This window comes from Amphiprion ocellaris, chromosome 3 (assembly GCF_022539595.1).
Source record: "Amphiprion ocellaris isolate individual 3 ecotype Okinawa chromosome 3, ASM2253959v1, whole genome shotgun sequence".
Classification (NCBI taxonomy): domain Eukaryota; kingdom Metazoa; phylum Chordata; class Actinopteri; family Pomacentridae; genus Amphiprion; species Amphiprion ocellaris.
Window position 1 is genome coordinate 11261641 of NC_072768.1, and position 25691 is coordinate 11287331.

Below are 25691 nucleotides of genomic sequence, written 5' to 3' on the forward strand. Positions count from 1 at the left end.
TTTTTTTTTAAAATTAAATCTCTATCCAACTGTAAATCTAGTAATAGGAACCACTGTGGAACTTTAACTGTTCATATTACTACAGACTGGAGATGTGGAGAATTACAGTGAAATTCCTGGATTCTGCAGCCTGTTCAATGGCTGATTTCTGTTAAAGTTGTTAATTTCTCCATTGCATGCCTGCTAGTTTCCTTTTTTTCTTCTTCTCCTTCTTCTCCTCGCATCCTCACATCGTCTTGAGAGAAAACTCAACTTATGCGGCATCTCGTTGAGCCGTCCCTGTCCAAGGTCCTGAAATCTGCTTTCCCAAGCATGCGTCATGTGACTTCACCCAGCTCTGCCTAGCTCAGCACCAAGCCTACTGGTTTCTGGAGATTTCATGTGAGAAAAGGACAAACCTCGAACCCCCCTTTTTTCCTCTCTCATCTGCGACTGTTTTCACGGTCCTCTTTCGCGTCTCTTTTTTTTTTTTACTCATTCGGATAATGTGGACCTCCAAAGCGCTCGCAGTATGACAAAAGATTTCAGGATGCTGGACTTGTGCTCCTCGTTTTGTTCCTCTGTTTTTACTTAAATGCCAACACGGTGAATGCGTCGGACAGAGTGGACAGGGCTGCTGCTTGGAGGTCCGCATTCACAAAGTCTTGCCTTTTCTTTATTTGATTTGTTATTTTTGGTTCTTTTTCTGAATTCAGGACGATGTAACGACAGATCCACCTTTGCGCAGCTGAAGTGTCCTCATCAAAATGCAGAAGGGAATACGACTTAATGATGGTCATGTCACCTACCTGGGGCTTTTGGCAAAGAAGGATGGTACGAGACGCGGGTGCTTGAGCAAAAAGAGCTCAGACAACACGAAATGGCACACAAAGTGGTTCGCTTTGTTACAGAATATGCTCTTTTATTTCGAGAACGAGTCCAGCTCTCGACCCTCGGGATTATACCTGTTGGAGGGATGCATATGCGACAGGGCGCCTTCACCGAAACCTTCACTGTCAGCCAAGGAGTGTTTGGAAAAGCAGGTAGGGAGCGCACACACACACACGCACATGCTCACACATGCACACACACAAACACATATGCACACACACACACACACACAGAGACACACAGGCTCCGCTCCCTCTCTGTCTTTCTTTGCTTATTGTTGTTTTTCCTGCAGAAACACTGTCGAGCTGTAAATGTACCAATTCCCCTGAAACGCCTCTAAAGTCTCATTCAGTTCCGCACAAAGCGCATTTTTTTCTCCTTATGTGTATGTTCTTACATCCAAACGCATGATGACCTCAAATCTAGTGCAGCAGAATCGCACAAGGTTCCAGCAGATTGCTGTATTGCACGTTATGTAATCCATGCATAGCATTAATGATGAGGTAACAATATTAACACCTAATGATATTACAGCAGCCCTGGCAATAAGCGATGCAGTGTTTTCCTGTTGTTTTCAGGTTGCACCAAACCTGCCTGTGCTTGATCTTTTTTTTTCTTTCTTTCTTTAAAAAAACAGAAAGAAAAATCTACTGGCAGTTTCAGCAGTGCGTGAAATGTAAATTGATTTCTGGATTTATCCAAGTGATGCATTAGCAGTCTGGTTGGTCACATATTTTGCTTTTGACTTTCAGTCATCATGTTTTTCACGTTTTAGGGCGGAGAGTGTTATAGCCTACCTAATGCTGCTTCCAATAAAACATGCAAAAAAAAAAAAAAAAAAGTTGTGGCATCAAGGTTTCCATCTTGTGGTGAAATTATGGAATTACAGTTGAGTCTCAGGAAACAGCAGGGTGCCACTGATCAGTCAGCTCTGATCTAGATGACCTGAATGAAGTGATTCAGTCATGAATGTGATGCTGCAGGTTGAATTTGCATGTTTTGCTAGATGTTATAGCCGCTTGTGTCTCTGCTGCAAGCTCCAAATGACAAATTTAAATCAGAGATATCTATTAGATATCTATTCATTTGATTTCCACTTGTTCAATTAGAAATGCAGCAGTTTGCAGCAGAAAGGTTCACAGTCTTGTTAACACTGCTTGTTAACAGCGGAGGAACAGAATGCTCCACCGCCACCGGCTCTCCTCGGCTGTCTCCCGGCTCAGTGCCTGACTCCGTAGGTAGGGCTGCAATCCAAAGAGAGTCCAGGCTCTTCCTGTGAACAGCTGCCCTTGTGCTGACGAAGCAGAATGCAACACACTGGCTACTGTTGTGCTCTCACAGTTGCTTTAAAGGCACCCAAAGAGGGAAAAAAAACCCTCCCCGAAAGATTTTTTTAATCTATACATTTATGTCTGTGGGGCTGTTTCTTCTGCATTGTGCTGTTTTAAATGCACAAATGTGAGTATGCTGAGAAAAGCCGGGTCTTCCATCTTGAATTCATGATAAAGCAGACAAAAAAAATGTCTCTTTGTACTTTGAATCCGGTTCGCAGAAGGGTGCACAAATAATATATGACTACATGGCTGCTATGAAGCGCTAACTCTCAGTGTAAACAAACATGTTAACAGAGGTAAATAAGAAGATATCACCTATAACTGGAGGTATGGATTTGTGGCAATATTTTTTTGGCAGTCCGCCATAATCCCTACATTATATTTATCCTGAAATGTAGTTAGTGTGAAAATGATAATGCATTTGAGCCTGGGGTTTCTATGGCAACCCTTATTTGCATCCTAAAGAATGATGCAGTTGGAAGAGGCGGGGTAACAGCGAGGAGAGAAGCAGTGTGTCACATCGCTCCTATTAATGTGAGCACTATCTGAGCTAAATTTGTTCCTTGCAGTACCTTGGAGGGGTCAGAGTCCAATTATAGAAAACACAGCTTGCTCACATTGTGTAACTGCAGCACTTCAACCAATAACACAAGAAGCTAAGTGACGGTTTTGATGCCTGGCTACAAACTGTAACATAAAGCAAAAGATCTGACCAATATGCATCAGTGAAATAAGACTCTATAGGGTCAGTGATGTTGGTAAGAGGACTGGAATGAACATCCAGAATAAAGCTCCTCATTAAAATGAAAGTAGAATGCTTACCAACACTTCAATCTCAAGGGAATACAGTGCTGTATAGATCTCATTATATGCTTCTGGAAAGTCCTTCTACTATATTGCTGCAATAAAATGGAGCGGTTTATCAGTCAGCAGCAATTACACAAAGCATAAGAACTCATGGATCAATTCATCAGAACGTGTCCGATTAATTATTTACCACTCAAATGCTCCTATAACATGAGCCTTTTTTGCACATATCGGAGCAAATAACACACGTGTGTCGGTATCACAGGTTTCATCGGTGTTGCATCCACCTCTGCTGAGATCAGGGATGGTTTTTAAAGGTGCATGACTCAGCCATAAACATAAAGCAGAATGCAGACAGTGCGCTTAGCATCGCCTCACACCAGACATTCACAGCCGCTCTCAGAGAGATCATGAGGGAAAACTACAACAACATGCATGCCTGTCTGCCAAAAATAGATTTTCTTTGACGGTAGGATGAATACCTAATGAATGTGAAGATGGAAGAGCAGTCAGCCATGAATAATGATCAGTTGCAGGTTGATAGGCGCCTGTTGAACATCTGCAGGCCAAAGATTAGAGTCTGGTCTCACTCAGCGTGGCTGCAAGAGTCCACAGGACAGATGGCAGTTCATTTAAGGGAGAAGTGGCTTGCTCACTTTTTGTGATTGTTGGTATTTTTAAATATGCAATATTTACCGTTAAAATGTCACCAAAAATCGCTTTATTAGGATGATTTGTAAATGCACATTTTAGCTTTTTTAAAAGGCAGGTGGTGCATTTGTGCATTTTCTGGTGATAAAAAGTAAACATTCAGTACAGACAGTTTTTATCTCAAAAAAGGGACTAAAGTATTACCAGCAAAATGTATAAATGTGTAAATATTAACAGCTGTTGTTTTCTGACACTTTCTGCTCTTTCAAGTTTTTTTTTTTTAATGAATTCAAATGCTTTAAATTGCTACAATCTCTCTCTCTCTCTTTGGAGAGTGCATCTCATTGTTAACTTAATTTTTAAAGATTTCTAAGTAATAAGACTCATTCGTTTAAAATCAAGGAGCTGTGTTTATATAGGAGGGCTAGAAATGCTGAGATTTTAAGGCAGGCATGCAAAAAAACAAAACAAAACAAAACATCTTCAGCAAGAAGAATGGAGGACTCATGAGTTAAAACAAAAGCACATAAGTTGTTCATTTCACCGTTCACAATTAGTCCAGCGTGAGAGGAAGAATCTGAGGTTGAGTGACACAAGAAAACACAAAAAAACAGCTGTGAACAACTGTTCACATTGACTGGAGTTGCTAGGAAACAGGTATCGCACAGTTATGTAATTGGCCGTGGCTCCAGCCTCCATGTCTTATGGCATTTCCTCCTGGGAACCAGAGACATCCCAGGAACTGAGCTGGGGGAGGCTTCCCTCACTCTTCTCCATCAACTGCACTGGTGGGCGAGGAAGATGTGGCTTCCCCAGGCTCTGTGCGGTTTTAAATCACCCGCTTGATGTCTGCAGCGGCGAGGCAGTGGAACAAACACAAAGGCAGAAGCAGCGGAGACACTTCAGTCAAGCCACTATATCCCAGATTTATCTCGATGCTATCCAATAATGAATGCTTCTTTCTGTGTATAACATGTCAGGTTAATGATAGTTGTTGTTGCTAACTGGGCCTCCTCACCCTCTCTCCCCCTCTGTTTGTTTCAGTACTATTTCACAGTCAGCTTCACCCACGAAAACCAAAAGGCACTTGAGTTACGCACAGAAGATGTAAAAGACTGCGATGAATGGGTGGCTGCAATATCACACGCCAGGTAAAGGCACACATGAGGGAAATGAGCAGACATGGCAATTAGAAGTTGAATTAGTTGGTAGAGGGTAATTAATCTTTGACTGATGTGCTCAGCCTGTAGTGGGTGTTGCCATGGTTTCAAAAGTGGGGTTAAAATATGAGGAATAAGAGACGTGAAGAAAAATGCTTTGTTCAAACCTGATTGCTCTGATGTAAGATGAAACCACATGCACTGATGAAATTCATTACTGCAGTACAAAACTCTGTATGTGCGTGCGTACGTGCATGTGTGTGTGTGTGTGTGTGTGTGTGTGTGTGTGTGTGTCTGTGTATGTCTGTGTGTTACAGTTACAGAAACTTGGCTACCGAGCATGAGACTCTCATGCAGAAGTATCTTCATCTGCTTCAGATTGTGGAGACGGAGAAAACAGTTGCTAAGCAACTTCGACAACAGATAGAAGATGGGGAAATAGAGATTGAAAGGCTTAAGTCAGAGGTAATATTCACTATGATTTCTTTACACTCAAGAGTAGCAATGTGAACAAATATATAATAATGTTTGCCAACCATGTCCACTGCAGATTGACACAAATCGCCAAACACGTCACACAACCATGTAACTCAAATCTAAACACACTGTCAATCAAATTCATTTTTTATAGCTGTCAGGATCTCCAGTATCCCAAAAAATACTCCTTATAGCTTCACATCTTGTTTCATAATCATCATCAGAGTAATACTTTTTCATCAATATCAGATTAAACCAGATGATTGCTGTCTGCACAGTGCATATCATTAACAATTCTGGCTATTTTCATCATCCTTTATATGCACAAAATCCAGCATTTAACCCTCTAAACCCCAAGCAGTTTCTGGGCACTTTAGTTCCTGTCATGTTTTTACTTACTGTGGACCCATTTTCACTACAATGTAAAGTCTTACACCTCTATAGAAACAGCACAGCAATAACTAGAAGAAGAGAGAACTCAAAATGTCTTTTGTGTAGTGTGACACAGTTGTAATGCCACAAATCCTAAAAAGGGGGAAAAAAACACTTTAATTTCTTTAATTACTTATTTTCCAAAAATTGAAAAAACTTCAAAAGGACATCTCCATACAATAGATATTTTATGACTTCAATCTTTAATGAAATTCTATACTTGTCTCTTTTCTGCTCTGTGGAAACACTGCCTGCAGTTTATCCTAGTTCAGCCAACAGTCCCGGAATTTTTGTCTTGTGACTTTTTCTTCTTCCTGCTGAATCACTCATAGCTTCCTGGTTGTGCAGAGAAGCATAGATTGTTTTGTATTTTACGAAGCATATAGAATAAAAATGATTTTGATGTAATATCACTGTTTTGAGGTCAGATTTGGTTATATTTCTTAAAGGAACAAGACGTCACAAATGAGTTGTGTTGGAAAGTTGAATATGCGACAGTTCTTTCTGTTTTACTGTTTCTGTCTCTAATAGATTGTTGAAATTTTGGAGATTTTTGGAAAAAAAACTAAAAAACCCAGCATGGCTCTCAAACCTGCTGGCATGTTTTGGGCTTCAAAGACTTCAAGAAAAATCATGCATTTAAGTTGCTGTTAAAACTCCTTTTAAATTTCCAATAAGCCCAGAATAAGGCAAGGATAACAGTTCAGGCAACAAATCATGTGTCAGTATTAAATTTTTTAAATTTTTTTTGTTTCATGTAATTAATTGTAGTGCTGCACAGTAGCTCGGTGGTTAGCACTGTTGCCTCACAGCTAGAAAATCCCCGGATCATGTCCCGGCCTGGGCCTGGGATCTTTCTGTTTGGAGTTTGCATGTTCTCCCTGTGCATGTGTGGGTTTTTACCGGGTGCTGAGTCCAAAAACATTCTGAGGTTAATTGATAATTTTAAATTGTCCGTAGGTGTGAATGTGAGTGTGATTTTCTCTATGTGTGGCCCTGTGATAAACAGGTGACCTGACCCGAAGTCAGCTGCGATAGACTCCAGCCTCCCCGTGACCCTAATGAGGATTAAATCTTGTATAGATAAAGGATGGATGGACACTTAATTGTAACTTGCATTTAAACATATCTGTATGAGAAGTTCAGATAGCAGCAGAAACCAACTATTAGTGTTCACTTACACTATAGATCAAAATACAAATATTTTTCTGACATAAACAGATAGAGATAGCAGATCCACACTCAGGAGAATCTGTTTTGCCTGAACTGGGTCTTCTGATGGCGATCCTTTCAACACTAAAGCAAGCACTGGTAAAATATCCAGGATTTCGTCCTCTCTGACTCCAACACAATAGTCAGAGATTACAGGATCTTCCATCTATAGGCAAATGTGTGGCAGCCACACACAATATTAGTCAGACGTGCTGTAAATAGACTTTCCCTGGCACAATATTACTATATTACCACTGCTTCTTACATGACACTCTCATTCCTCTCCAAAATGTGTCTGCGTCCTGCATCCTCGCCTCAACCTGCCAGCACAACAAATACCAGCTGAACCAGTGGGAGAACGATGCATTATGCTGATTATTGTTCTGTTTGTCTCATATGCGGAAGCTAGTGTGAGAGGACAGAAATGGAAGCGCAGCCCCGTCGCAGAGAGAGTCGTGTTCAGGCCAAACACTCTCCACTTTGCATCTCCTCTCAGAAACAATGCCTCCAGTAGGGATGTGTTCCCAGCTGTATTCTTCAGATCAAATAGTCATTTTACTTTAATGTGCAAATGTGATGCTTGAAATCAAATTACACTGTGAATATGCATGAACGCTGCTTTATATTGCATCTCCTCTATGAAATGCAATGACAATTAACTCTCTCCATATCTACAAAGTACATGGAGACACTTACAGCAGCTTCAAACAGTTCAAGGCAACTCCAGTCCGTATTTTTTCAGCACCCTGTTTACCTCCCATCATGCAACGTGTATGCAGGATAGTTACATATTGCATTTAAATGATTAACATAATGATGATTTAAAATAAACGCTATGCGGAGTTACCAGCCAAGTGAACAGAGTTAGTTTAGTCAAGCTAATGTTTCACTGCTGAAAGGTCCTGTCCTGTTGACTCAGTCTTTTTGTTTACATGCTGCTACAGTAAGTGAGAAGAAATGAAGTGTGTAAGTGGGAATGATTGGGCCTTTTGTGGTTGCTTCCCGGACAGATCGCTGGACTGCTCAAAGACAATGAGAAGATCCACGCCAGCCCTGCAGCCGCGCCTAATGACGATGACTCAGAAATTAAAAAGATCAAGAAGGTGAAGCATCTTGTCTAAGCTGGTCGCTTCATTTCTTGTATCGTGTGTTTAGAAGTTGACAGAGTGCTCGGTCTGCTGCAGGTCCAAAGTTTTCTGCGAGGCTGGATTTGCAGGAGGAAGTGGAAGACCATCATCCAGGATTATATCCGCTCACCTCATGCAGAGAGCATGAGGAAAAGGAACCAGGTGGTGTTCAGCATGTTGGACTCGGAGGCAGAGTACGTCCAGCAGCTTCATATCTTGGTGAACAACTTCCTGAGGCCGCTACGCATGGCAGCCAGCTCCAAGAAGCCACCCATCACCCACGATGATGTCAGCAGCATATTCCTCAACAGGTTGCCTCATTTTTTAAGTTCTTCTGATTGGCTTAACGATATAATTATCAGGAAAGATTCTTAGTAAGGCAATGGAGAAGTGCTATTCTGAGCAGACCCTTAATTTTGTATCACACAAGGACATGTATATGCACGCAAGTCTTGAAATCAATAGAAGTCGGAGTTGCCGGACACTGTTGAAGAATTATTAGTGCAACAACTGCAGAATTATAGTATTTCAAGAGGAATAGTCATAAATTCAAAATTCAGTGCCGTCAGCTTAGTTACACGTCTAAATGAATGCTAGAAGGTCTGTTCTGCGGTTCACAGTATATCCAGTAGTTAGTAAATTGACTGCAGTGGACTCTGATTATTCAGGACTACATGGTACAAAATGGGTTCTAGCTGATATTTTTGTACCATGACCCATACCCAAACAATCTTAACCCCTTGATGCTTATTGTTGTGAATTCGCAACATACCACTTTCATTCAGACTGAAGCTGAGAGAGTGTATCCATTCCCACAATGCTGGCTGTGCACATTCAAGACGTACCTCAGAACCTTTTCCAAGTGCTGGTTTCTCGTAGGACCGGTCGGAGTGGGACCTAATTTTTATATATCTGTTCTACGTGTAATAGATACATTAACAATCTCCACTTATTTTAGCATCAGCTGGAAAGCAAAAACACACAAAAAAGTTTTTTATTTAATTGTAAATAAATTCAGGTGTCAAGGGGTTAAGGGGAGCACAAAATTATGGTTTTGCAAAAAATAACTTGTGAAATACAGTAAAAGCATTGATAAGAGGCCATGGACAGCAAATATATGGATCCTTGGTCAGTTTTCCGTGAGATGTTGTTGACACAAAAAAATAAGAAACTGACTAAATCATTGCCAATTTTAGGGGTCTAAGAATTATTTGTGCAGCATGCAAAGGGACTGAATTTTTGTACAAGCAAGACAAATATGGTACACTTGGCAGCACTGCTTGAAATGTATTCCTTAAAATTTGACATTCATAATGCAGAGTAGTAATTCACACAAACTTTCATTTTGAAGGTGTTGGTTGTCTCTTGACCTTTTTCACTATTGCAACAGTTAAAATATCCACTTGTACACTCCATGCCTTAAAAATAATCAATCTAAAAACTATGGTGCTCACTCATGCATTCTTTTGTTTGGTCATAAATGTTTAGTTTTAACAAATCCATGACACTAAGGGGTTTACTAAGGGTTCTGCAGGCCTGAAGCCATTGCTCAGGAAAACACAGTGTTTATGCTATTTTCCTTGAGTCTATTTTTTGTGTCTGCACCTGTTTGGTAATTTCCTGGCACCAAACAAACATGTTTGTGCCGAGGTAGGAGGAGAAGCACTGCTGAGACAGTCGATATGCTGATTAGGCGGTGCGGTGCAATTTTGGTGACCATTTTGGCACAAAATTGCATTTGTGTTGAAACCTGTTCACGCCACATCTTACTGCAAATGCAGACGGAGGGCAGCCTTCCTGGCTTTGGTTAGCAGAACTCTCCAAAATAATAAACACTTTCATTAATATTAAATGTATTTTGTTTCCCTTTGAAACACAGATTTTATCTATTATACTTTAAGGAAATATGTGCATCAAAATAGATTTTTTTTATTTAACATCATCCGCATGAGTGTCAGACTGTCAGATCTTTACTGTGCATTGAGTTAAGTACCTGTAGTTCTCATATTGTAAAAGGAATGATACTTGTATTTTAGCTGGTCTCTGATTGAAGAAAGGGCCGGTGAATGATTTTAGACTACAACTGCAAATATAAAATGATGCATCTTATATGACAAACACCCCCCTCCAAAATTATTGGAACAATGAGGCCAATTCCTTTATTTTTGCTGTAGACTGAAAACATTTGGGTTTGACAACAAAGGATGAATATGAGAGAAGAGCTTCAGCTTTTATTTCCGGGTATTTACACCTGGATCTGATACAGAACTTAGAAGATAGCAACACCAAATTTTTAGGTGAGCAAAAGTATTGGAACAGATAGACTTGAAATGGATTAGAGTGAATAAGACTTAATATTTAGTTGCAAATCCTTTGCTTGCAATAACTGCATCAGGCCTGTGACACATGTCATCACCAAACTTTTGAATTCTTCTTTTGTGATGCTTTTCCAGGCTTTCACTGCAGCCTCTTTCAATTGTTTGTTTTGGGGGGTCCTCCAATCAGTCTCCTCTTTAACAAGTAAAATGTAGCTCTATAGGGTTGAAGTCTGGAGACTGACTTGGCCAGTCTAAAACCTTCCACTTCTTACCCCTGATGAACTCCTATGTTCTTTTGGCAGTGTGTTTTGGGGCATCGTCTTGCTGCACAATGAAGGATCTCCCAATCAGTTTGGTACACCAAATGTTTCTGTAGACTTCTGAGTTCATTTCACTGCTGCCATCATGTGTTCCATCATCAATGAAGATTAATGAGCCCATCCCAGAAGAAGCCATGCAAGCCCAAGCCATGACATTACCTCCACCGTGTTTCATAGATGAGCTTGTATGTTTGGGATCATGAGCAGATCCTTTCTTTCTCCAAACTTTAGCCTTTACATCACTTTAGTAAAGGTTAATCTTTGTCTCATCAGTCCATAAAACTTTGTCCCAGACTTTTTGAGGCTCATCTCTGTACTTTTTGGCAAATTCCAGACTGGCCTTCCTATTCTTCTTGTTACTGAGTGGTTTGCATCTTCTTGTGCAGCCTCTGTACTTTTGTTCATGAAGTCTTCTGTGAACAGTAGATTGGGATACCCTCACTCCTGCAATCTGGAGCTTATTGCTGATGTCACTAACAGTTGTTTTAGGGTCTTTCTTTCCAGCTCTCACAGTGCCTCCATTGTCAACAGCTGCTGTTTTCCTTAGTCTACCTGTTTGATGTCTGTTACTGAGTATACCACTGGTTTCTTCTTCAGGACATTCCAAATGGTTGTACTAGCTATGGCCAGTGTTTGTGCAATAGCTCTAATTGATTTTCCATTTTCTTTTAACCTTTTAACCTCTTCTTTTAACCCATAGACAGCTCTCTGGTTTTCATGTTGGTTACACCTCTAACTATAGATTCAGTCTGCTCAGGCAAAACCCAAATCTGAAATTAAACGTAGACATTGAGTGCTATTTATCATTTGAATAATCAATGTTATAGGAGAGACCAGGGCAAAGAAACACACCTGTCAGTCGCATGCTCTAAGTTATACATCAGATCCAGATGTAGATACCTGGAAATAAAAGCCGAAATGTTGATCTCTTGTCTCATATTCATGGTCGGATGTCAAACCCAAATGTTTTATTGGCCTCACTGTTCCAATACTTTTGGAGGGGAGTGTATATAACAAATAAATCATGCTAGTAAAAGAAACATTTAAAGGTCCAGCAAACTCACACCAGCCCTACACCAGCAAAATCCCACAAAAACAGATATGTTACCTACAGTTGTCTTTAAATCAATGGGCACAATTTGACCCATAATAAATACACACTTAGAGCTACATGCTAGGCAGTAAAGACATGAGCTTGCGATACAGCGCATAATGGTTAGTGGGAATAAAAATATTGATAAACATAAATAAAAATGATATATGTAGATAAAATACAGATATGAGAAAATTATAAAGGCAGAACCAGCCTTACTGGTTTAAGTGATTATTCAACTTTTCCTCTGATTCGACCAAATGGATGACAGAGCAAACACGAAGACTTCTCCAAAACCTTGCATACTTTACTGACTGATATTTTGCATAAGGACTGTGAATTTGTTGTCCTTTTAGGACATAAATGAGTCTATTCAAATATTTAGATAAAAAGAAGAACTGCTGAGTTTAAATGTAGTAGCCATCCTTCCTTATTTACATAACTATTACCCGAGCCATTTACAATAAAGACCGTATTCTGTAGGCACTTTTACTAATATTTTACAATTTCTTGATTTCAATATCTTTTCTGTTTCAGCGAAACTATCATGTTTCTACATCAGATATTTTACCAGGGTCTAAAAGCCAGAATAGCAAGCTGGCCAACATTAGTGCTCGGTAAGTATCATCTTTTCTACTGTCTTTGTGTCAACTTCATGATTTTTTGTGAGAATTTTCCCACCTTGAAATTTGCTCTGACTGTGAAGCATGATTTAAGGTGATAATGAGTTACTCCTCAGATGAAGCCCTCCCCACTGCTTGTATCACTGATGTCTTGGTATTGATCTCTCTACAGCCGACCTCTTCGACATCTTGCTCCCAATGCTGAACATCTACCAGGAGTTCGTGAGGAACCACCAGTACAGTCTGCAGATCCTGGCTCACTGCAAGCAGAACCGAGACTTTGACAAACTGCTGAAGCAGTATGAGGCCAAGCCTGACTGTGAGGAAAGGACTCTGGAGACCTTCCTCACCTACCCCATGTTTCAGGTTAGCTCATTTGTCTCACTGATATACACAAGAAATAAAGGCAGACCCATTTGTTTGCTGCAGAGGTGCAGCCTGGAGCCAGATTTTGTCGTTAATTTTGTGCTCTCGCCGCCTGAGCCAAGGCCATGTAAATGTTACCCTTGGGCCATACATTTCACCACCCTAATACTAGGCGGCTATTGCTATGCCAATGATACCCTGTTGTAGCTGTCAGTAAAGAAGTTGGTAACATTGTTTTCTGAATATTTAAAGCTGCAAATCTTTTAAACGCACTGTCTGGGATTCAAGTGTAAACAAACAAGCTATCACCAAAATTCAGAACTTAAACCTCATGTCAGACAGATTTTTTTCTTCTACAAGGCTAACTCTTTAAATATACTTAAATATTTTTCTATATTGTGTCTGTAATGTGTATGTTCATTAGTTTTCATTTTGAGCAATTTACTCTATTCTTACAATATACCTCAAAATTGTATTGAATGCTTGTTATAGGGATAAGTATGAACCATAAAATTATAGTACATTACAGCATTTATGTCCTTGGCATTGCAAACTGACCTTATTTGCATTTAACATCTTGCACTGTCCAAGGCTAGGTTGAAGATTAAAGTGAGCAAGACTTCTGCTTTAGGTACCGTAGGCTATTAAACATCCAACTGGTCATCCTTTTAAACAAGCAGCTAAACAGCAAAAGAAAAACATGTTGTGTCGATAATCTGACTACCTATGGCACATAATTTGCCTATGTGTGTAAAAATTCAAAATTCACACCACACGCCAGGACCTAAACTGAGCCGCAAAGTACACGAAACTCATCGTAGACTACTACAATAAAACTGTGGTGAGGCGTAGACCAAATTAAAGTGTGCAGTCACCAAGACAAGACTCTTCCAAGAGTTTACCATCTTGTCAAAGTCCAGCTAGATAGAAGTCGCTTTGAATGAAAGACATAACAACCTGCTGGTGTTTGCCAAGTGGTATTTAAAGGACTCTGAGAGCATTAGGAGTGAAGGCACTATGCATTATGACCATCAGGCACTATCAGGACAAGTCTCTCAGGGCTAATACAGTCTTTAGTGTGAAGCATGGCAGCGGAAGCATCATACTATGGGAATGTTTCTCACCAGGAGGGACAGGAAAACCAACTGAGCCAAATATACAGAGGTCCAGAGTGCAGATGATGGTTCATCATAACAATGACCTGAAGCAAACAGCAAAAACAACTCTGGAGTGGCTTCAAGACAAGTCTGACTGTTCTCAAGAGGTCCAGGCAAAGTCCAGACCTAAACTCCACAAAATATCTGCCAGGAAGAATGGTATAAGCTTCCTAAATACAGGTGTTCAAAGCTTGTAGAGAGGTACCCAAAAAGAATCGAAGCTGTACTGTATGCCAGAGAGGCTCTTACAAATGACTGAATTATTGGTATTATGGGTCTGAATTCTTTTTCAAATGAGGAACATCAGTTTCTACAATTTTCTAAAAACATGTTTCCACTGTTCCATCATGGGTTATTGAGTGTATACTGATGCAGAAATGTATACTACTGTTCAACAGTTTGGGGTCACACAGACAATTTCATGTTTTCCATGAAAACTCACACTTTCATTCATGTGCTAACATAACTGCACAAGGGTTTTCTAATCATCAATTAGCCTTTCAACACCATTAGCTAACACAATGTAGCATTAGAACACAGGAGTGATGGTTGTTGGAAATGTTCCTCTGTACCCCTATGGAGATATTCCATTAAAAATCAGCTGTTTCCAGCTAGAATAGTCATTTACCACATTAACAATGTCTAGACTGTATTTCTGATTAACTAAACGTTATCTTCATTGAAAAAAACATTTCTAAGAGACCCTAAACTTTTGAATGGTAGTGTATATTTTATTCATACTCATTAAGTTTACAACAGTATAAAGTAGGAGAAAACAAACAATTAGAATAGTATTAAAACTGTGATATTTCCTATTTGCAAACCATTATAATTGATTTATAATTTAATTGTGTTGCTACGGAGATGTCCCAGCCTCAAAAGGACGTTCTCGAGACAAAAGAGAATATGCTGTACAGACTACAGCAAAAATCTCATTATCATTTTTACATTTGTTTCAGTGTAAAATAAATGCAAAAAATATCATTCCTACTAAATCATGACCCCCTTGTTAGCAAAATGACCAAAATACATCCTGCTTGTTAACCTGCCATCCCCTCTGCGGGTGCTATTAGGAACTAAGCGACTGTAAGATTAAATAAAACCAGTGTAATCAAATTTGACTAATTTACACATTAACCAAAGCATTCATTTCCATTAATGTTGTCTGGCCTGCATTCTGGCCAGTGTGGCTCAGTCAGAACTTGGCTTCAAACACCCATATTGTAGCATCACTGATTTACATAAGAAACAGCAGGCATTTGTTGCTCAGAATATCCTTGTTGTGTTTTTCATGTCTATAAAAAGTGGTTGTTTTCAGAGCTCAGGCTTTAATAACGGCTCCTTTCTGGCAAGGCGTGCAGTTTCCTGACAGTCTGCTCTGCTGGGGCCGACTGCAGGCTGTGCTGTGTTGATACGAAATTTTGCTGATGACTGTAGATTGTGCTCTCCACTGATCTAATGCTCATTATGCTGGCACGTGTGCATTCCTGTGTTTGTATGTTTGCCATGGCGTTGTGTACATTTTGCAGGTAAGCTCTTGTAAGTGACTCCCCTGTCGCTTTCTGTTGTGTCTCTCTAGATTCCCCGCTACATTCTTACTCTCCATGAACTTCTGGCCCACACACCTCATGAACATGTGGAGAGAAACAGTCTGGACTACGCCAAATCTAAGCTGGAGGAGCTTTCCAGGTATACAAATTTATCAAGAACAAGACATGTATGGTGTCTTAATATTTAGATGTTGGCGACACAGTGATGTTCTTCTTTTCCTGACTTGACACACTGAAAACAAGTCTTTTCTATAGTATATTTGAACAATCTGTGGTTAATTTACACATTTTAAATTACAGATAATATCTAGTAAAATCATAGAAGAAAGGTATTCATATACATGTTGTTCCTAAAGAAAGACAGACCAAAACTGTTAATGTCTACATAAAGAAATCTGTATTTTTACAAATACAAATAATATGTTTCCTTGAAGCTGATAAAGTTTACGGATATTTGCCATTATTTTTAAGAAAAAAAAATGTATATTAAGGGCTTGGCTTAAAAAATCGCAAGTAATTAGTTTTTACAGATGTTAGGTTACAGATAATATGAACTAAAAAAAAAAATAAGGGCAAAAGCATTATAAAAAAAAAAACTGTAGAAAATGTTTCATAATGTCCAGATCAAAATCTGTATTTTTGTTATATTTGCTGTCACTATCACCCTTTTTACATTTTTTGAATTTTAATACATTTCTCTTTTTTTAAAGGATTTGCTGCCAGATTTTCTCTGTTGTTTTACAATGATTGTGTGTTTTAGTGTACGTTCACTCACATGAATTTAGCAAATAACAAATACCTGCCATGTTATTCATAATAATAACAAAAAAGTTTCAAGGGAATGTAAATACTTGATCAATAAGATAAGACAGAAGGTACGTATCCTGATAGGTCAAGCCCACAGCATGACCTTCTTTAAGACTCGTTTCTGCTCGTGAAGTGTTGTGTTTGATATATCAGGACCAAATAAAAACATGAAATGTTCTTTTTCTCAGAATAATGCATGATGAGGTGAGCGAGACCGAGAACATCAGGAAGAATTTGGCAATAGAGCGCATGATCGTAGAGGGCTGCGAGATTCTCCTCGACACCAGTCAGACCTTTGTAAGACAAGGTAACTCCCACCTTGAGGTGCCGTGCTTTCAATCCATTGGAATCTCAACAGAGGGGGATTTCCTGTCCCTCCACATGTCTGACAGCCACATCTTTAGCACTGCAATGAGAGAGGAGTTTAAAAAAAGATCCCCCTCTCTCTCTCTCTCTCTGTGGGGAAAAAGATGCAAAGTCTTGAATTTCCAACTGTAATTAGACTGTTCTGAGGCAAACTGATGATGAATCTGGGACTGTAAATGTCAAATGTTCCCATCAGGCCTTGATGGATGAGGAAAACAGAAATGGTAGCTTGTATAGTATCACAAGTGACTGGCCGTGTAGACAGAGAAAGGCAAGACAAGCACTTCATTTATTTATAGTAGCTTCTCTGCTGATGTTTTACTCTTTTTTCTTACTCCTTATTCCTCTCCTTTCTCCTTGCCACACTCTTTTGTTCCGACATTCAGGGTCTCTCATCCAGGTGCCAATGAGCGAGAAGGGCAAGATCACCCGTGGGCGACTGGGCTCTCTGTCTCTAAAGAAGGAGGGGGAGAGGCAGTGCTTCCTCTTCTCCAAGCATTTAATCATCTGCACCAGAGGTTCTGGGGGGAAGCTTCATCTCACCAAGGTGGGCCTGAGCTGCTCCTCATTTCCAACGTCACAGTCCTACAGCAACCCAACTGAAAGGATTAAGCGACGGCAGATGAAAGATTCAGGATTAGAGATGTCGTAGCTTTTATCAGGGGCGATGACCATTGGAGCTACAAACCTGCACACATCGGCTCATTAACACTGATGTCACTTTGATTTGTGTAATGGAGTGGTGGTGCACTATTACTCCACACTGCTCAATAATACAGAGAGTGATTGATGTTTAGGAACTAAGATGATGCCCTAAAGCTTTGAAATAAAGCCTTGAATAGTTACAGTAAAACCTTTTTGTGAAATGTTTTGACCCTTTGAACCACATGGAGTTTCTAAGTGTTTTCTGCTCATGTCACATTTTTACTCACTGTAGGCTAATTTTTCATTATATTTGAAGTCCTGCACCTCTATGGAAACAGCACAAGCATGTGTCACATCACAGTCTGATACAATAAAAATGCGCTGAATCACACAAAAGAAAAGAAATAACAAAACTTGAATTTCTGTCTTATAAAAAATGAAAAAACTGAAATCAGCATGTAGAACATTTTCCAAGTCAATACAAAAACTATCAATATTTGTAAAAATGGCGGTTCTAATACTATAGATTACTCATGCTTTTCCTCTACAAGAAGCAGTACAGTTTCAAATTCAGAGTTTTTCTAATGTCACTGCTGGTCACAACTGAATCTGTCATGGCTTCTTAGTTGCAACGATGAGCACAGAGTTTTTAGCTTTAACAGATTGTGGCTTGGGCAAGATGAGACGTGCAGAATGAAGTGATTTTGATAGAACACCACAATTTTAAAATTAGATTTGGTTAATTTTCCAGACAGAATAGCATGTTACAGATGAGTATTTGAAGAACCAATTCTCTTTGTGTTTACAGCTTGCAGCTCTGATAAATGGCGCAATTTTGGTGATTTTGTAATGACAGCCTGCTTTCAAATCTGCTGGTGATTTGGGGGTTCAGAGAGTTAAAATTTTTAATAAATTTTAATACTCCAAATTAATTTTATCTATCTAAGAAGTAAAGAGGCTGCAAGGGCCCTTTTTGACAATCACAAATGTATCTTTACTAACGTATATTTGAGAAGTTGAGAAATTTTTATTCTATAATTCACACATGCGGTCAGATAATGAACTATTTTGTGTTATTGCACGGTGTGTTATACAATGATGCTGAGTGAAATGAGGCTGGAATAGAGAAACTAAATGTATATTGTGTGCTGTTTGCAGAATGGAGTAGTCTCACTTATAGACTGCACTCTTATGGAGGACCCTGAGGGGACAGACGATGAGTGTGAGTGTTTAATTCATATCTGAGCTAACAGAAAAATGCATCATATGTACTATTTATTAGGGTTTATATAATGTATGATCACTTGAATGTATTAATATTGTATAATTAGTATTTGGAACAATTGGAAGGTGTCATGATGACAGAGTGATTGTCCTGTATTTCATTAAGTGTTTATTATTTTTGGTGAAATTTGCTACTGTAACACATTAGAATCTGTATTTGTCTGTGTTTACTGTATGTTTGCTTATATCTATAGAGAAAAATGACATATAGCCTTTGTGTTTGCCCTGAAAGCTAAATCAGACAAGAGTGGCCAGGACATGGAGCACCTGGACTTCAAGATTGTCGTGGAGCCAAAGGACAGCCAGTCATTCACCGTCATTCTGGTGGCCTCCTCAAGGCAGGAGAAGTCTGCATGGACCAGTGACATCAGCCAGGCATGTCAACAAACATCACAATCCCCAGCAGTCAGACAAAGAGCCGAGGATGTCGGCTGAAAGCCTGCACGTTACAGAACTCACTAACATTTCCCCTGTCCTGTCTGTTTACTTCAACTGCATGTGTCCTGCAGTGCATCGACAACATCCGCTGCAATGGCCTGATGATGAATGCCTTTGAAGACAACTCCAAAGTCACAGTACCACAGATGATCAAGTAAGCTTGTTTTTTTTTGCATGTTCTCTCTTGCCTTTCAGGTGTTTTTTTTTTCTTTTCCTGATTTATGTTCATTTTGTCAACAGGTCAGATTCAAGTTTGTACTGCGATGATGTGGACATTCGCTTCAGTAAGATGATGAACTCCTGCAAGGTGCTGCAGATCCGCTACGCCAGCGTCGAGCGCCTGCTGGAGAGGCTGACTGATCTCCGTTTCCTCTCAATCGACTTCCTCAACACCTTCCTGCACTCCTATCGCGTGTTCACCACCGCCGATGTGGTGCTGGATAAACTCATCACTATCTACAAGAAGCCCATCAGTGCCATCCCTGCTCGGTGAGTCACGTTACATTTGGACAGACTTGAATGCTGCAAGGTTGTTGACAGCACTTCCAATAGACAAACAAATCTTATTTGAAGTGTCTGGCATCCGTCCAGACCTTGCCATACTGCATAAAGATGAGATTGATTTATTAGGATGTGAAGCTTTGTCATCCTCTAATCAATGTGAGGCATATGCTGGAGCCAAGATGCTTGCAGTTTGAACTTTTAGCTTAAACTGCAACCATATAAGTTGTTTATCTCTGCTTTTATACAGACAATTTTAATTATAATAACTGTAAAACGTTTTCTGTTTATACACATGCAAATTTAGGAAACTGGACTGAGGAATCTATAGTGACTCTGAGAGGTCAGTGCACTGAAAATAGACAAGTTATTTATGAAAACAACTTTACCAAGCATTTAGAAAAAAAATTGCAAATACAGAAAACACAACCAAATATAGAAATAAGAAGTTGCTGCACCCGTACAGTTGTTTCCTTGTGATTTAGCAAATATTAAGAAATCACTGACTTTAAGATGCATATAAATACATTTAAAAATGGTCGGATGATTGCTGTGAACATAAAGGTTTGGAGTGTTTGTTGCGTAACGTGTCTCTTGCAAATCGGCTAACTTTACGAAAGGCCCACCATAAATCACAAAGTTAAGCTTTATTTGTCAAATTAAATATAATTTGACTGCACAGATGTGCAGTAAGTCATGTCATAATGCAAATTTAAATTCCACGGATTCAGATTATGGATAGGAAGAGGGTGAACCAAGAGCCCATATTTTGTCGTTAGTGTCACGTGAGAGAATTACAGTCTGGATGCTGTATGTGAAGCCAACAGCTCAGACTGATCTTCTAAGCTTTGTGTGTGTGTTTAGGGAGTTTGTTTTGTCGGTTAATGTGAGCGCAGAGAAGCAGCAGATGAAGCTGTGCAGGAAGACATGTTCGATGATGCTTCTGTATCACTGTGTGTTTGCATGTGTTCTCTGGTTGGAAGCAGTAATTGGGTCCGGTCCCTCCTGTTTGCCTGGGAGTGTCTCAACTGGGCTCCGTCGCTCTATGGCAACCAACCTCAGTGCTGCAGGACCCCACCCTCCCCTCTTTTTTTTGCTCTCCTTGTCTGCAAGAGATCCATAGTGTGAAATATTGACGGAGTGTTGCATTGGGGCTAACGCGTCGCTCCACATGCCTAGAGCGAAGGGCCCCACTGTGGGGTTCAGATCAGGGGGAGCTCTCTGTGTCCGTGCTCTGCAGAATGCTCTCCCGTGGCGCTTGTCATGTCACCGTGAGACACCTACACTTGGCTGCTTGTGTCAGCAGTGGCCATGCGCACTATCACTCGCTGTGCTATTTATGGGAACCCGTGAGGTCGCCAGGAGGGTGGCAGGGAGTGGGAGAGGTTTTCTGAAACACTGCAGCCTGTATCCTGCTCTAAACAGAAGAGACTTCTGGTTGCTGGGCTGGTTTGCATAAATTATTTAGGAGGTGTTGTTTGTTAAGCTAAGCTCTTGAAGCATAGAGTGTGCCTACCACATATCAAAGGAAGTGTGACCTAAAATCAAATGTATGTATCCACCCTTGATGCAGGTCCCTGGAGTTATTCTTTGCCAGCAGCCAGAACAGTAAACTCTTATATGGAGAGCCTCCCAGCTCCCCCAGGGCAAGCAGAAAGTTCTCCTCCCCTCCTCCTCTCGCTATTGCCAAGAACTCATCCCCAAACCGCCGGCGCAAGCTGTCTCTCAACATCCCCATCATCACTGGGGGCAAAGCTCTTGACCTGGCTGCCCTCAGCTGCTCCTCAAATGGCTATGCAAGCATGTACTCCTCCATGTCCCCATTCAGCAAGACCACCTTGGACATCAACAAACTGTACGTGTCCAGCCCGATCTCGAGCAAAATCTCTGACGAGGGCGAGGACAAGAAGGACAAGGTGGAGGATACCTCAGCGTGTAAACAAGGCAAGTGAGCTGTTCTAAAACTACTTTTTCCAACTTTGCTTTGCTGTAATAATGTTTTTAATGACCTCACTGCCTGTTATGATACAGATCTCTCCGTACGAGAAGAAAGTGACAATGATCAAAACCAGAGTGATGACGGAGACCCGGAAGCATCTCCCACCAAATCTCCAACCACACCAAAAAACATCAAATGCAAAAACTCCTCAGGTACGCTATGATCTGGACTCGCAGGATGACATAAATGCAAATCCAAGCTTGTAAACTGTACACTGACATGCCATTTGTATCTCACACCACTGTCTGAGCCTCACTGCACTGCCCTCTACGCTTTCATTTAATCACAGAACCAGACCACATAATAAAAGCAAAGCCTGCAGCTCACAATATTCTTGAGTTTGCAATTGGGAATATTTTTACTGTCTGTTGGTGGCAGAGATGGCAGATTAATTGCTTCGTGTGGAAGAAAAACATGCCACTGAGAAGCATAAGAAACATAAAATATCATTTGGTCGATAGCTGTGAACATGTGGGGAAAGCCAAAGCTTGGCTTCAGTGGGTGTTAGGGAAACTTGTGTCATAGCAACTACATCAAGAGCGTGTTTTCCCTGCCGCCCCCAGTAATGAGGCTGTTTCACCAGAGCCAAGATTATATGTGCCTTCTAAATCTCATGGCAAAATTGCACAATAGATTTTGAAAGCAAAGCCTGCTCTCAAACACGTGAATTAACTGAAATCGTGAAGCAGTGTGTAGGATTCTTAGCTGCTTATGATCTGTCTATGTTCCCAGGATTTAAACATAGCAGAGTGCAGAGAATCTGTTGATTCCTCTGTTATGCTGATATTTGGTGGCTATATTTAGCTGCAACCATCTTGAATATCAAAGCCTCTTGTAAAGGAAAGTCTGGAGAGAAGCTGTTGGGTTGGCCTGTAGTGCTCCCTAGTGGAGGCTTTGCAAGGAAATGCAGGCCATTCTGCAGACTATACCGATACTCAGTTATCCACATTTTACCAGCAGCTTTTTGTTTAAATTTAAGTCATGTACAATGTGAAAAATGGTTATATCTTTGCTCTAGCCGTCCATTCATTTTCCTTTGCTCAACAAGATATGCAACCAGTTTTAGATGCTTATTGTCTGTTTTTTTAACTGTGCTTGTCTATAGAGTTTTCCCTTTTTTCCTACAACAATGGCATGGTGATGTCCTCATGTCGAGAGCTTGACAACAACCGCAGTGCCCTGTCTGCTGCCTCTGCCTTCGCTATTGCCACAGCTGGAGCCAATGAGGGCACCCCTACCAAGGAAAAATACCGACGGATGTCCCTCGCCAGTACAGGTATACACACCGATCACTGTCTCGTAAAGCGCAGTTTCATTCACAGGCTATCATAACCAGCTTGTACCATAACCATATCATTTATTTTCTGCAGGTTTTCCAACAGATCAGAGGAATGGAGACAAAGAGTTTGTGATCAGACGAGCAGCAACCAACAGAGTCCTGAATGTGCTGAGGCACTGGGTGTCCAAACACTCTCCGGTAAAACAGCATTCAGGACACCTTAATTTAACCATGATATTAACACTGGCATTCTTTGAAGACTACCGGCGTTCTATATATTCATTTAGTATGTCACATTTACTCTCTATAGTCTTGTACTATGGAGCGTCCAACAGCCTTATAGTATAAAAGGGCTCCTGAATGTCACTTTGGGATATATTTTATCACTAAAAGACCAAGAGCATGAAAAATCTACTGTCAAAAACTGATAACAACTTGTTTTAGGGAGTTTTTGCTTAAGTATGGCCAGCAACAAAAAGAATTCTTCAGTATTTATTGTCTGTGCCTCCCAAGGACTTTGAGAGCAACAACGAGCTGAAGACAAAGGTTATTGCCTTCCTGGAGGAAGTGATGCATGACCCTGAGCTGCTGACCCAGGAGAGGAAAGCAGCAGCCAACATCATCAGGTGCCGCCGTGTGCTGTTTGATTGTGGGATTAAATTGTATTTAACGGATTCATGGTGCCCTACATCTTCCAGAGCTTGACCTTCTCTTTCCCTGCCTGTCAGGACTTTAACTCAGGAAGATCACGGTGACAATCAGATCACCCTGGAAGACGTGACACAACTGGTGAGTGAAGTCGGTAGCTGCAGTTTGTTGCTCTGTTCGAAATCACCCCTTTATTCAGTATTCCCTGGATAATGAACACTCAGTATTTAACCTAGTAGTGAGCAGTGAGTTTAGCAAACTGAGCATTACATTATAGGATTGTTAGTGTATACAGTGATTTAGGTACAGCCAGTGACTTCATGGAGCAGTTACAAGTGGCAAGACTAGCATCCATCCATCCATCCTAGGCCAGATGAGATGTAGAATCCCTTGAACAAGTTCACACTAGACGAACAAACGAGACTAACGGATATATGCAAATATCCACCTTTATCCCCATCAGACAAAAACACAGCTGGACCTTGTGCCATTTGCCAACATGAAACTGTCTAACATTGAGTATTTCTGCAATGATTTTTGGGCGTTCTTGTTTCTCTTAGGTTGGAGGAGGGAAGACTGAGCCCTTTGAGAACCACTCTGCGTTGGAAATTGCCGAGCAGCTCACTCTGCTGGATCACGTGGTGTTTAAGGTCATCCCTTATGAGTGAGTGTCATCACATCTCAGCTGTTCTCATCTGTGGCCAAGAAGAACTCACAGACTAATTCGCATGTTGTTGCTCTGTTCACTGCAGGGAGTTCTTTGGTCAAGGCTGGATGAAGAACGACAAAAATGAGAAGACGCCGTACATCATGAGAACAACGAAGCACTTCAATGATGTATGTTACAGTCAACAAGCAACTTGCACAACTCATCCTCTTGTTGATTCTCAAACATTATATTAAGCCTGAACTACTTGCTTCGCTTTTCTTCTGCAAGATAAGCAACCTCATCGCCACAGAGATCCTGCACTGTGAGGACGTGGTCTCTCGGGTAGCCGTCATAGAGAAATGGGTGGCTGTGGCCGACATCTGCCGCTGTCTTCACAACTACAACGCTGTGCTCGAGATCACCTCCTCCCTGAACCGCAGCTCCGTTTTCCGCCTCAAGAAGACCTGGCTGAAGGTTTCCAAACAGGTGCCTGTCTCCATCGACATTGTTTTCATTGCTGTTCCCTCCTGAGGTGCATAGTCTTGTTATTAAATGTGTTCTCGACGACCCTTTTTTTTCCCCCAGACAAAAGCATTGATCGACAAACTGCAGAAGCTGGTCTCGTCAGAGGGCAGGTTCAAAAACCTGAGAGAGGCTTTGAAGAAGTGAGTTCAGTTCAAGGAGATAGTTTTGAAGTGGATCAATAAAGCAAACATGCAGTACGAGTGGATGACGAGTGTTCCTTTTCCCACCAGCTGTGATCCTCCTTGTGTGCCCTATCTGGGGATGTACCTCACCGACCTGGCTTTCATTGAGGAGGGAACGCCAAACTACACCGAAGACAACTTGGTCAACTTCTCAAAGATGAGGATGGTGAGATGATGGGTGACCTGCTATATGCCAGACTTGTGCAAAATTGCATTTCACATATAGGAAGTTAACATCAGTTTTTCCTTTTTTTCAGATTTCTCACATCATCAGAGAAATCAGGCAGTTTCAACAAACAGCATATAAGATTGACCTGCAACCAAAGGTAAATGAAGACTGCAGACCAACAATTCCCATGTGACCCCTGAAAATAAGCTATATCTAAAATAAATACAGAAATTAAACATTTTTCGTGTTTCACAAATACTTAAATTTGCTCTGATCACAAAAATAATATGACTATTATTGCTAATTCGATCAAGAGCGTTTATTGCTTTTTATTTAATTGTTTTCTAAGGCATTTTAGAACAGAAGGACCTAAATTATACATTGATTTGTAATAAAAAGGCAAATATTGGAGAAAATATCTGAAGAATAAATGTAACTTTAGGCATCTTTTGACCTCACATACTTGTGTTGTGCTAACTTAAGGTATAGCAAGACGAACAAGATAGGTTATTGGACAATTGGGAAATCAGGGGGAAGAAAGCAAAGAAAACTCACTCAAAACCATGAAATAGTTGATCTAATCTTAACCTACAGAACAGACATACTACAGTAATGATGAGTCATGAGGAGTAGTTGGCTGCCACCGTTGTTTTGTATTGATCAAAGTATAAAGATTAATTTCAATTAAAGACAAATTCCTTG

The 25691-nt window shown here is 40.5% G+C and overlaps 1 protein-coding gene across 1 annotated transcript in view; it reads left to right on the top strand.

Moving 5' to 3' along the window:
• The first annotated feature begins 324 nt into the window (after positions 1–324).
• rasgrf1 (Ras protein specific guanine nucleotide releasing factor 1) overlaps positions 325–25691 on the top strand; it is a 28781-nt gene continuing 3414 nt past the window's right edge. The window contains exons 1-26 of the mRNA XM_023290586.3: positions 325–1022; positions 4707–4813; positions 5140–5287; positions 7954–8046; positions 8128–8381; positions 12339–12418; positions 12597–12790; positions 15527–15636; positions 16493–16611; positions 17057–17217; positions 18474–18537; positions 18832–18974; positions 19109–19191; positions 19278–19526; positions 21112–21482; positions 21570–21689; positions 22643–22813; positions 22908–23014; positions 23330–23442; positions 23545–23605; positions 24025–24128; positions 24217–24301; positions 24402–24599; positions 24699–24778; positions 24869–24986; positions 25078–25146. Coding sequence (XP_023146354.2) covers positions 747–1022; positions 4707–4813; positions 5140–5287; positions 7954–8046; positions 8128–8381; positions 12339–12418; positions 12597–12790; positions 15527–15636; positions 16493–16611; positions 17057–17217; positions 18474–18537; positions 18832–18974; positions 19109–19191; positions 19278–19526; positions 21112–21482; positions 21570–21689; positions 22643–22813; positions 22908–23014; positions 23330–23442; positions 23545–23605; positions 24025–24128; positions 24217–24301; positions 24402–24599; positions 24699–24778; positions 24869–24986; positions 25078–25146 — 3678 coding nt within the window. The 5' untranslated portion in view covers positions 325–746. The remainder of the gene's footprint in view (positions 1023–4706; positions 4814–5139; positions 5288–7953; positions 8047–8127; positions 8382–12338; positions 12419–12596; positions 12791–15526; positions 15637–16492; positions 16612–17056; positions 17218–18473; positions 18538–18831; positions 18975–19108; positions 19192–19277; positions 19527–21111; positions 21483–21569; positions 21690–22642; positions 22814–22907; positions 23015–23329; positions 23443–23544; positions 23606–24024; positions 24129–24216; positions 24302–24401; positions 24600–24698; positions 24779–24868; positions 24987–25077; positions 25147–25691) is intronic.